The 13,053-nt window shown below is 37.6% G+C and overlaps 2 protein-coding genes across 2 annotated transcripts; one reads left to right on the top strand and one right to left on the bottom strand.

Moving 5' to 3' along the window:
* Positions 1-7,134: 7,134 nt before the first annotated feature.
* LOC147278656 (increased DNA methylation 1-like) lies at positions 7,135-9,171 on the top strand. Its single transcript, XM_086250213.1, has one exon. The coding sequence runs from the start codon at positions 7,135-7,137 to the stop codon at positions 9,169-9,171; it is 2,037 nt and encodes a 678-aa protein (XP_086106339.1).
* A 445-nt stretch (positions 9,172-9,616) lies between these two features.
* Positions 9,617-12,828, bottom strand: LOC147278655 (WD repeat-containing protein ATCSA-1-like). Its single transcript, XM_086251210.1, has 8 exons — positions 12,515-12,828; positions 12,020-12,440; positions 11,408-11,586; positions 11,067-11,310; positions 10,746-10,900; positions 10,556-10,645; positions 10,032-10,100; positions 9,617-9,937 (listed from the first exon to the last, which is right to left on the bottom strand). Exons 1-8 carry the CDS (start codon positions 12,662-12,664, stop codon positions 9,899-9,901), a joined length of 1,347 nt encoding a protein of 448 aa, XP_086107336.1. The 5' UTR covers positions 12,665-12,828; the 3' UTR covers positions 9,617-9,898.
* Positions 12,829-13,053: the final 225 nt, after the last annotated feature.

The raw sequence follows: 13,053 nt of genomic DNA, 5'->3' as shown, positions 1-13,053 counted from the left end.
TGCTTTCATTGTTCTTTAATACTTTCAAGGTTTTTGTTTTTGTTTTTAATTACCACTTTCCTTATTTTAGTCGTAGTGCTTATAAAATCTCCATTTTAATTTGATTGTAATGTCAAAAATTCATTATTTTTACCATTAAAAGTTATGTGGTTTCTTTTGGGGTTACATCTAGTGGAATCCGAATTTTAAAAGTAGTTTATGAGCTAATATGTATTTAAAGTTGGGTGGAGGGTGGGCCGGTGGCATTAGCTCATTGGAAACCTTTCCATTTTTTAAGGTATAACTTCACCAAGGAAATCTCACGCAATGTACATAACATTGAAGTTGTGAATTCAAGTGAATAATTCTTGTGTTTTCTCTCAACTCACCATGATCTAACTTGACTGCCGAAGAGGTTTTGACATACACTAAACTGATGTCTCACTTATGACAAAAGGTAATTTCTTGCATTTATTGTAGATTTGTAAGTAGAGGTGTCAAACAAGTGAGCTAGCAAGAGCACGCCATGGATACGACACAATTGAAATGAGAATGTCATGACATAAGCACCGAACAGACCGTGTTTGCACGAATACGTCAGAAATAATTGGGCCATGCTAGGCTATAGTTTTGGCCCATTTGCATGGCATGACACGATCATGATACAGGTTAAGCACGAGAAAAGCAAGACATAAGAACAACATGAGCACGAGGAAGAATGGGCCTGAATTAGGCACCATGGTTTAATATTTTAATTTTTTTTAATCCTTTTTAACAAACTTTTCAACAAGAAAATCTAAACTTTTAAGCCAACAAATCCATATAATTAATTATAAGAAAAAAAAACAGTAAATAAGTTTCTAACCGCTGAAGTAAATTTGTTTTCACATGATGGTGAGAAAGCGGTTAGATTAGAGTAATATATATTTGTATTCCCACCTTGCCAAGTTTTTCTTTTTCGGTTGGAGACTTTCATTAAGGCCCAAAAAGAATCCCAGCAACCAAAATCCCAACAAGGAAACTCCAATTAAACAACCACAAAGAGAATAACATAAAATGTTATCTAACCCTAATTTCAGACATAAAACCTAGGATTTAGAACACCAACAATTACTCAACTGAAAACCTAGCTGCCGCTCAATATTGAGCAGGAGGACAAGGCAATCCGTCACGGGTGAACACAAAAACCAAAGAGGTTGGTGGTCTCTCAACCCAACATTTTGTCCACAACTTCTTTTTGCCTAGCGAAATAGTGCAATTTGCAGTTCTATTCGTTTCTAGACGAGCCCAGCTCCACTGAATTTGGTCAAAAGAGCTACTCAGGCGACAAATCTCCAAAGAGAAAAAGGTAAATCCTCAGGTTTCCCTTCTCGATTTTGCCTTTTAAAGTTACGAGTTATCCATTAATATACAAAGAAGAATTAAAATCACACAAGCTAATGCCAAAACCATTTTAATCTTTAAAACCAGGCATGAAGTGGCCATGGCTCCCTCCACTCTTTTTCCTACTCTTCTTATTATATAAAGTAAATTACTCTAAAATTCATTTTACAACACTTAATAATAAATAAATCCACTTAAAAAATTGAAATGATAAATAAGTCTACCTTGTACAAATAAAGCTCACATTATACTTTACTAGCCTCTGTGCAAGCGCTATCGCGCGTGCGAATTTGTTTTTTTGTATTGTGCATATGTTAATTTTTTGACATACATTCTATCTATTTGTATTTTTACTTCTTTTTTTTTTTTTTTGTTCTTATTGTTATTCCCACGGCTCTTTTCACGTTTTAAGGTAGTGGGATAGTGGGGTGTGTTTTTTATTTTTTAAATTTTATTTTAATCATTGTATTTTATAACTATACTATCATTTATTAAGTTATTTTAAAATAACTGATTTGTTGAATAACGGATAGAGAAACCAAAGTATCAAAGTATCCTAACAGGGACATTAAAGGCATGATTCAAAACATTTGTTACAGAAATCGACCATTAAATATGTTTTGTTATTTTCTCAAAAAAAAAAAAAAAAAAAAAAAGCTTTGTTATGGAGGATTAGAAACCTAGAGAGCATATTGAAGATGGAAATTGACTTTGACATACATGATTTATACAACCACCTAAATACAAACCAATCCCCAAGGACCCACAGCATGTGTAATTAATGATAAACAGTAAGCCTAACTAATACATGTTTCCTATATAATATGGCAGTAAGCCTAGTAAGCCTAACTAACAGTAATACCATTAGTCTGAACTAATACTATCATATGTATTATCATGATGCATGCTGCAGTAAGCCTAACTAATACATCTAGCGTATGTATTACCAAAGCGTAACTAACAATAATAATCAAATTGTTAAACATAAATGAAAGGCATCAAAATATATACTGCCTAACTAACAGTAATACCATTAGCCTGAACTAATACTATCATATCTATTACCATGCTGCAGTAAGCCAAACTAATACATCTTGCGTAAGCGTAACTAACAATATTACAATAATCAATAAACTATAAATGACAACCTGTTGAAGAGGGGGAAATACATGTGAGAATAAACGTAAAAACCAATTTAATAATAACCACAATAAACATACATATATAAGAAGTCCATAGCAGAACAAAGGAATTTTAATTTATTTGAGACCACTAATATGGCTACTTCCCTGCCCCCCTCCAATCTCCAACAGTACTATTGAAAGATGAGCATTTTATTACCAAAATACAATATTAGAAGAATTGAGAGGAGGCCAGTTGAATCAGAATAAAGTGAAATGTAGTAAATTGTAGATGATGAAAATTACGTGAGCTAATAATGCATCAAAGAAACAACTGTGGCTAAATATTTATCATGTAAAATTTGAAATTTAAAAATATATTTCAAATATTTCAAATATTCACCATATCCAAATAAAAGTTAACAACACCTAAGACAATTATTACCTATGAAAATAGCCAATTTAGTTAACATGAGTCCTACAGGGACTTACTTTCGAAGCCAGAGCCGCTCTGTTCCGAGGTTGATAAAGAGCAGAGCCAAGTGGGGCCCATTTGCCTAAACTATGAGGAGAAGAGTTCATAACATAGGGCCAACAGAAGGATGAGGAAGAGGTAACCGCCATCAACATGTATGCCACAAATTAAAGGCACAACAAAGGAGCTAATACCTGTGTATAAGGCCTTCCTTTCTGTTCGAAACAGTGAAACACAATGCTTAAATCCAAAAACAGAATATATAGTTAGATATATGGAGATTTCATGAGGTGAATCAGTATCCCAATTCTGATGATCGAATAAAAACAAATGAAAGCTAAGAAACATATTTTACCTGAGGAAAAAAGAATTCAATCACAAAATCTAAGAAACTCAAATCGATCCAATTCTCAACTCATAAAACTGAAAAATTAAGTAAACCACTAAAGAGATTGTGGGGAAGAATGTGCTGCAAAAGAAGAGAACGTGAGTTAATTACACTTACACCCCTTGAGGTTTATCGTCTTTTCACATACACCCCCTGAGGTTTCAATAATTACACATACACCCCCTGAGGTTTCAAAACTGTTGCATATAACCCCCTATAGTGAGACAAAAAATGATGAGAAATTATGCAAAAAGGCATACTAAGGGATAAAATGACCTAATAAGATTACTCAAGGTGTAAGGTTCAACCTCAATACAAATATTTTCTTTTTTGTTTATTTATTTTTTTCTCTTGTAGGGGGTTATATGCAATAGTTTTGAAACCTCAGGAGGTGTATGTGTAATTATTGAAACCCCAGGGGGTGTATGTGAAAAGACGATAAACCTTAGGGGGTGTAAGTGTAATTAACTCCACAAAAAAAAAAAAGAAGGTAAAAAAAGAGAACGTGGTCTCATACTGCATCATTTTTCAAATTTATTTTTGAATTTGTGTAATTGCAATAGTGGTTGATTTACTCATTTGTCCTTGTCCAATTAAAATTGTCTGTTTTAATAATTTTAATTAACTATGGGTATTTGTGGAATTTCTGAAAATTTCACCTAAGGAGAGCCTTTGCTTTATATATATTGATAAAGAGTATTAGGGTATATATATATATGGTATATATGGTTTAATATTAAGATTTAGTGTATAGATTATAGAGAATAAAAAATATACTAATTTTATTTAACAGTATTTACCTTCAGCGCGCATTTTATTCATCTTATATCACATGAAACCTACTATATAATTTGATTTATTCAATGTTTTTTTTTAATTAATGTAGTAGATAATATGTTAAATAAAATATGGTAAAGTTTCATTCAAAATTTTCGTATTTTGATAGCAATTTCTGTCGTTTTTGTCTAATTTTTGTCTAAATTTATAGTTCTTTGAAATTTTTTTCAAAATTTTAAGGATTAGTGTCATCATAGCTTTAGTTATTCAATGCGGCTAAGTGATGGCATATATATTTGCAAGTTTGCAACCCAACAAACATGCTTGTCGTAGTAGAAAAGAAAATGTTGATACTTGTAAAAAAGAACATTGAAATTGGAATCTTTGAAATTGAAATTGGGACCATGCTGTGCAGGCAGAGCTTTCACCAAGTCAGTGTGACCCTTATATTAGCTTTGATATATGTTGACAATCCAGCAAATACCAAACGCCCAATTAGACCAATTGCCATACTGAGCTTAATTATACAAAATGGCTTGGGAGGAAGGTCCTTTGGTTAGAAGACTAACCCTACTCAGACCAAAAAAAAAAAAACAAAGACTAACCCTACACCCACGTCAAAGCATGGACTGCTTCTAATTCAATTTGAGTTTAGATAGTTTGATGAAACAACAACACAGAAAGTGGAATATTTTTCCAAACTGCATAGTCGGCAAAGTTTTGGTAGCCTAGCTACTTTTGTCTGCTTGTGAAAAATGCCTAATATCTGATAGAATCAATTTGGTAATAACAATCAATGTTGAATTGCATTACCTATTGTCGTAGTCTTTGAGAATTTCATTAAACTCCTGTGTTATCAGTCAGTCTTTGTTGCATTATAACAAAAAATAATAATAATCGTTATTGTTTCACGTGAAACTTCTGGCAACGCCATCCCTTCCCAAACCAAACATGAATTTTTCGATTCATGAGGTGAAGCAGTATCCCATGAAATCTCAGGATAGAAATAAGAGAATCTGATCATAAAATCTAAGAAACCTCCACCCATAAAATTGAAAACCAAGAAGAAGAGAACTGTAGAAGAAGAGCTTGTGTAAATAAAGAGAGAACGTGGTTTGAAAAAAAGAAAAAAAGAGAACGTGGTCTGTTATTGCATCCTATTTAATTTTTTTTTAAATGAATTTGTTGAATTGATTTCTTGCTTGATTTACTCATTTGTCCCTATGGAATTAAAATTGTATGTTTTAACAAAGTTAAGTAAGCAAGGATATTTGTGAGATTTTGGAAAACTTCACCTAGTGGAGGTGTTTGCTTTATATATATAGATTCAGTATTTTTGGTGCCGAACGCTCGGTGTGTTTTTTTTTAACTAGGCAAATTTCAACTGTCAAACAGTGGCAATTGGTAATAGTATAACACATGTGTTTTATGTAATTTTAATAGTTATTGTCGCACAATGACAATAATTGCCACTGTGCGGGTATTGGCAATTGCCGAGTGCTCAGTGAATAGTACCGAGCGCTCGACTCATTAAAATAGACTGGTCTGTCACCGTGTTTTAACAGATGGGCCGGCCAATCATGGGCTTTTTCATTTTGGACTTAAAGAAAAAAACCCTATTATATAATTGTATGTAATATCATAATGAAATTTTGTAATTAAGTTTGTAGTGACCCTATATTTGTTTGTATTTATTAAATTTTGCCCCCAAACTAAAAATCTTAATTAGCTCCACTCTAGTTTTGTGTGTGTTGGCTAGTGAAGATGCGTGTTCGGATTCGTCAATCGACTTCAACACAACAAATTGGTATCAAAATCCAAACAATATTTAGGAGTTGGAATATCTTTCACTAAATAAGTTGAGTTAGCGAGTTTGGACAATGAAATGACATTTAAAAGATGTTCCATGTATGTAATCCACATAAGTTAAATAATGAGTCATTCATTGTCTGGTCGGACTCGTTTTCACACAACAAATACTTCATTAATATATATATAAACTACAATTAGCTTATAACTAATTATTGGGGGTGGATCTTGTTGAGAGTAATGTTGAGCAATGTCCCACATCGGAAAACTAGAGCTTAACATATGTGCTTATAAGTCTTGGGCCTCTCCACCCATTGCCAATTGGTTTTGGGTTGGATGCTCTAATTCTATCATGGTATCAGAGCTTGGTTATCCGCGTGTAAGGCCCAACGGCCACACGTGCTCCCACGTCACCCAATACAATTTGTTCACGTGTAAGGCTCAAAATATCGCCACACGTGCGGGGGCGTGTTGAGAGTAATGTTGAGCAATGTCCCACATCGGAAAACTAGAGCTTAACATATGTGCTTATAAGTCTTGGGCCTCTCCACCCATTGCCAATTGGTTTTGGGTTGGATGCTCTAATTCTATCATCCCATTTTGGACACAATATTTAAATGAGGCGCACTCAATATACGATTTCAACCATCGAAATCGTCTATTTTTTAGGTCACTATTAAAGTATCATCTTTGCAAAAAATTAGGATAAATTAGAAACTATTTACTTACAAAGATTAAATAGTCATAATTTTAAGTGTTTATTTTATTCGTCTATTTGTTTGATGAGGTTAATGGTTTTGATTTACTTAATTTTTATGACATTCACCTCTCACTTGAATTTTTTTCACCAAACTATTAATATATATTTTCTGAAAAAACAAGTAAGATATATAAGAAGTGTTTTTGGACTGAGATTAATTAAGAAAACAAAGATTAAATTGATGATGGACCAAAAATAGACGAACAGGATAAATTATTATTTTTTACTTTTAAATATAGGTACACAGAGCTAGAGTTCTAGGGTTGCAACGGATTGCTTAGCACCCAAGTCACAAGTGCTCCCCAAATCTCATTCAGAATTCCAAGCCCTAATAATAACCTTTTTTCTGAAGAAACACTCACTCTGTGTTTTCTGTTTCTATTTCTTACCGTTCTCTTGTATCTTTTCTGCGTTAGGGTTTTGGTTGATTGATTGTGTTGAGATGAAGCGGAATAGGGAGTCCATGATTTCAGTGGCCGTGGAACCTGAGTGCTGGCCCAAGGCGGTCCATTGGTGCTTGAATGGCACGTGCGGCAAGAACGGCGCGACTGCGAGGGAACAGCGCGAGAAGGCAAGAAAGCATCTTTCAGGGATGGGGTGGAAGTTTTGGCATGCGCGCAAGGGTAATAGGATGGAGTTGCGTTTCGAGTCTCCGGCCGGAAAACTCTACTTCTCCCTTCGCACCGCTTGCAAAGCTTTCATAGACCAAGGCGGCGGTGGCGGCGCCAGAGGCGGAGGCCCACGAGTTTCCGAAAGCGTGGGTTCAAATCGCGTTTCTGTGGACTCCTCTTGTAATTCAAGAAAAACAGAAAAAAAGAGGAAAATCGAACATGTATGCCTCGTCGTTGGATTAGAGGCTGGAAGTCCGAAGAAACTGAAACGAGGGAAGAAGGTTCTTGCGGACATGAAGAGGCTGAGGGATCATAGCAAGGCTGGTAGACGGGGGTTACGGTCTAGTAAAAGGGCAAGGGAGGATGATCCTAATTTGCCACGTGGTCGGAGTCCAAGGACGGTGCTTTCTTGGTTGATAGACCACAACGTAGTGTTGCCGGACGCTAAGGTACACTACCGGCCAAGAAAAGATACACCAGTTACTAGGGGTCTAGTAACTCGGGAGGGGATCAAATGTGATTGCTGCTCTAAGGTGTTTACTCTGACTGGGTTTGAAACACACGCTGGAAGCACATATCATAGGCCTGCAGCTAATATTATTTTGGACCAAGATGGGAGGACCATAATGGACTGCCAGAGACAGATGAGGAATGTTAAGAATGAGGTCATCAGAAGCTCTAGTGCTACCAATGTCACCAGGGGGTCACTTGATGATGATCAGAATGATGACATATGCACTGTGTGTCGCTATGGGGGAGAGCTGGTTCTGTGTGATGGGTGTCCCTCTGCATTTCATAGTGGTTGTGTTGGCTTGGATGAGGTGGCGGATGGTGATTGGTTCTGCCCATCTTGTTGTTGTGGGACATGTGGGAATGGAAAATTCCAAGGTGGGGATGATCAAAATGGAAATGGTGGTGTTGTGATATGTGACCAATGTGAGCATAAGTACCATATTGGGTGCATTAGGGAGAGTAATGCAGGTGGGGTGAAAGTGGAAAATAATTGGGTTTGCAGCAGAAAATGTGAGGAGGTGTTATTGGGCCTCAACAGTCTTTTGGGAAAGCCCATTCAAGTGGGTCCCAACAATCTCACTTGGACCCTATTGAAGTCCACTTCCAGTACTAGTACTCATTCTGATCTGGAGGACATGACAGAAAACTACAGCAAGCTCAATTTGGCTCTGGGTGTGATGCATGAGTGTTTTGAGCCTTCTAAGGACCCCTACACCAAAAGAGACATGGTTGAAGACATTATTTTCAGCAGAGAGTCAGAGCTGAAGCGTATGAATTTCAAAGGGTTTTACACAGTGATTTTGGAGAGCAATGAGGAGTTGATCACTGTGGCCACTGTGAGGGTCTATAGGGAGGTGGCAGAGGTGCCTCTTGTGGCCACTAGGTTCCATTACAGGAGACAAGGGATGTGTCGAGTTTTGATGAATGAGCTTGAGAACCAGCTCATGGAATTGGGGATTGAGAGGCTGACTCTGCCTTCTGTTCCTGGTGCTCTGCAAACATGGACTGGTTCCTCATTTGGGTTTAAAGAGATGACTGCTGCTGAGAGATTGCGGGTTCTCAAGTACACTTTCTTGGATTTCCAGGACACTGTGATGTGCCATAAAGTCTTGAAGCAGAGTACTACAGAGCAAGCAAGGCCTTTAGAGGGCAATGTTGAATTTGATGGGGGTGGTGCTGTCTCTGCAATAACTCAGGTTGAAGAATACACTCAGGATCAGAAGAATGGAGCTTTAGACCAACGACTGAGAAATCTGGAAGCAGAATTGGCCTCTGTGAATTATGACGAGATGTTGTTGGACTTGGACGACCCCAACTTCTCGGAATGGTTCAGTTGTTTAGATACAGGATCTTAATTGCTGGTTTATTTATGAGAGGTGTAATTGTACATAATCAATGAAGCAGATCATAGTTGAAAAAGCAACTCGACAGTTTCAGGTCTGGTCATTAGGTAAAATTTGACAGATTTATTTTGTTCTTGTAATTTCTTGCAGCATAATTGTTATTCCATGAATTTGGAGTCACAGACCTAGCTCCAAGATTTCAGGCCCTCCTGGAGGAGTTTTTATATGTATTTTGTAAAAGCCAAGACCAGTAAGAGTTGTTTTTTTTGGTCTGACCAGAGAGTTTCTACACCATGTAAAGCCAAGGTTTACATTTTCTGTTACATATTAGTCTTGATCTGATTGTGTAAAAGAACGCAGAATTACTTTCTTATGGATCAATCTTATTGAATAAGTATGCCACATAAGTTTGCAAAACACTGAGCAAAATTGCATAATTGAATAGACAGGCTCAAGGAAACAGAAAACTAGCTTTGTCATTTTGATTTAATTGCAAATTCAGTTTAAGGAAATTTCCAAATTACAACTGTAGCAGGGCATGCTGTTTAAGTTCAAAACCTAAGGTGATCACATTTATTTATATACATGCAGTTAAAAATAATATGTGTGCATCGTATTGTACATCTCAAATAGAGCTTTACATATGAGGTGAAAAATGGATCTAAAACCAAATGCAGAAAGCTCCCAGGCTAAGATAAGCGTGCTTCTCCTTGCAGCTACAATGCAAGTACAGCGTATGTCAGTCACTCCAGTTATCCTCATCCTTGGCAGGTCCATCCTGCATTTTCATCCAAAATGTATAAGATGCTAGTCACTTGGCAACTAAGAAAGTAAATTAAACATATTCCACCATAGATCATCAGGTTTACCACCTCATCGGAAATCGATCTGAATGGCGACCAGACTAGAATTTGTCTATCGTTGCCACCTGTGTACAATTCCTGCAATGACAGACAACAGTTACACGTCTTGTCCATTTTTTCTTCAATCGTTGAGTATATTTGTGCATTAATTCCAACGACCCATTTTATAAGAACTGGAAATTTATACATACAAGGATTACATAATTTCATTATCACCGGTAAGCAAGTTCTAGCTCCTTTATCTCTTCACTTTTTTTTGAAAAAAAAAAAACTCCAAATAAGTTTACCAGGGGAATCAATTAATAATCCAAAAATAACAGTGTGAACTGGGGGGAATAAATTAATTGAGGACAAACTTCAACATGCTTTCTAGCTCATAAATCTCTGATCTCAGAACTGTTGGAAATGGGTTTTACTTAAACCTCTCATTAGATGACATGGATATGACTGAACGGAGAATTCATGGCCTAATCTAGTTTATAAAACATTGGTCCAAAAAGCCTAAATTTTTTTTAAGAGGATTAAGCTAGTACCTGATCCTGCAGGTTAAACCAGCAACAGTTCACATGTTCATAGTGACCACGAAATGTCCGGGATGTCTTGCCTGACCACATATTGAATGCCTGAAATCCAGAAGTCAAACTTTGAAGTTAGGAGAAATGGGTGCATTTTTCATTCACCTTAAAATTCAACAGATTCAACCTTAAAAAAAGAAACTATTACCTTCACAGCTGTCATGCATGGAACAAAAACAAGCTCCGAATTCTGACTTGTGGCTAACTGTATGGGCTTGCTGGTTTGCAGACGCACAGTTTCAAAGTTCACCAAAGTATTGCAGCCAGATTCTACATCCCACAACCTTAGTCTTGAATCAGAACCTGAAATGCAAAAGAGAAAAAGAGAGAGAGAGTTATCAGTTTTATAATGATTGGTACTGTAATGACACATTATCAGTCATTTAAAAGAAAAAATGTGACACGATTGAATGAATTGAATGAATTCCTTTTTAATGTTTATCATATTTCCCAATTTAAAAGAACCAACCTGCACTTAGAAGATGCATGCCATCTTCAGTAACTTTTAACCCAGTAACCGCACCATAATGAGCAGTGGCACGATCCTGACTAGACAACATTCCCGGATGTAATCGTTGCTTCGCCAATCCCTTTACTGGACTTTTACCAATAGGTGACTGCTTTGCACCACTCCCATTATTAAGTTTCCTTTGTGGTGCCCTTGCTTTTGCAAATGAACTTTGGCTTGCTGACAAGGACTTAGCTGTTGAACCCTAAGTGCAACAGAAAATCAAATGTTATCAGTAGAAGAAAAGAAAAGAAGAAAAATCAAGAGAGACTGCTTTTGGTGCAGCAAAGAAAAGAAGAAACCTTAGTTGTGGCAGAGCGTTCCATGATAGGCGGGCGTCTCCCAAGCTGAGACTGGGACTGATCTAGAACAAGGAAACATCCAGCACGCCTAATATCCCAAAAACGTATCGCACCATCACATCCCCCAGTAACCAAAACATACTCACTAGAGGTAGACCATTCAACCGTCATTACACCATCTGCCATCATGAAAACACTGCACTTATGACCCTCAACATGCACAACACCTTTCTTCTAGGTTACAATTTAAACCCAGGAAGGAAAACTAAACAGAATTATACTTTTGTGTATAAAAAGAAGAGAACCCAAAAGAAGAGTATAAATTTAACAAGCGTTGAAACCTAGCTTTAAGAGACTACTAAGGTTTCTATAAGTGCATGAATTCCACCAAAATGCTCTATTCTAGATTGCTTGCTATCCCCATTCACATGTGCAGCCTACTACACTGGGTCAGCACTAGAAAGCAGGGTTCACCTAAAAAGTAAAATCACTATATCATTAAAAGAAGCACATTTACGTGACATTCTCAAGACAAATTTTCCAATGTTTCATGCATTCACATAAGCAGGATACGAATTTCGAATAGAGTTGAATTGGGGATTAAGCACATACCACGATGACCAGACAAGGTGTGAGCAAATGCCCCCGAAGCAATATCACAGAGGCGAACTTGAACATCTTCGGTTCCAGCAGCAATCAACATATGTGAAGTTGCCAATGGCGACATGGCAGTCCTATAAACCTTTCCAGGCATCTTGAAGTCGATGACAACCTGAGTGGTATTGGTGTCCCAAACATTAATGTGATGATCATAGGAACCGGTCACAAATAGTCCGGTGTCAATGGGATACCATATCGCCGACGATATCGAATACTTGTGCCCATGCTCGTGTTGCTTATCCACCACGAACAAGCACTTGTGCTTCGCTATAACACCGCCTCCTTCATAATCAGTCCCGCGCTGAATATCAAACACCGCCGCCGACGCGTCCGACGCACCTGACAACAAGTATCGCCCCTCCGTCAAATCGACCTGGACCCAAAATCAAAGATGTCAACTTTTGCTTCGTTTCGTTTACAATCGTCGCTAAAAGTGTACGCATGTACCTGGAGGGAGTTGACGGAGCCTCTGTGAGGGGATACGACGTCCTTGTGATTGGAGAGTTGGAGCGTTTGGATCCGATTTGACTTAACGCGATTCGAGAACGAATTTGGGCGAAGCTTGCCCGCTTCTCTGTCTCCGATTTCCCGCCACATTTTCGGAGCATCTTCGTCGATTCCCAACCAACGCTACTCTGCTCTTATCAGAGAGATTCGTATTCCTCTCGCCAACTGCTTTTCTCGATTTTTCTCTTCTTCTTCGTCTCTGCTTTCCTATTCTTCTTCTTCTTCTTCGTCTTGTGCCCACTGCCAGGGGATGAGGGACTCGCACACGGACTCGGACTGAGTATCGACTCGGTTCGAGTTTTAATGTTTTGCAAAAGACGGCCCATAAAGCCCAACTCAGGTGGTGGACAATAGACAGGGATTCTGTTCTGGGCCCAGTGAGTTAAGTGAGTTACTTGGCCCATTGGGCTGGATTAAGTGAGTTACTTGGCGCTGGTCTAGGTCTATGTACTGGGCTTTTGATCCGGTTACTAGCTGAA

This window comes from Dryas octopetala, chromosome 7 (assembly GCF_963921425.1).
Source record: "Dryas octopetala chromosome 7, drDryOcto1.1, whole genome shotgun sequence".
NCBI classification, from domain to species: Eukaryota; Viridiplantae; Streptophyta; class Magnoliopsida; order Rosales; family Rosaceae; genus Dryas; species Dryas octopetala.
The sequence above is the reverse complement of the archived record's forward strand: the minus strand, read 5'-3'. Positions and strand labels throughout refer to the sequence as shown.

Excerpts from the sequence above, each read along its gene's own strand:
- LOC147278656 (XM_086250213.1), top strand. The coding sequence starts at position 7,135 with ATGAAGCGGAATAGGGAGTCCATGATTTCAGTGGCCGTGGAACCTGAG.
- LOC147278655 (XM_086251210.1), bottom strand. The coding sequence starts at position 12,664 with ATGTGGCGGGAAATCGGAGACAGAGAAGCGGGCAAGCTTCGCCCAAAT. Across the intron at positions 11,587-12,019 it reads CACCTTGTCTGGTCATCGTG|ATGGTGTAATGACGGTTGAA; the intron begins GTATGTGCTTAA and ends TCATGATGGCAG. Across the intron at positions 10,101-10,555 it reads GGTTTAACCTGCAGGATCAG|GAATTGTACACAGGTGGCAA; the intron begins GTACTAGCTTAA and ends CTGTCATTGCAG.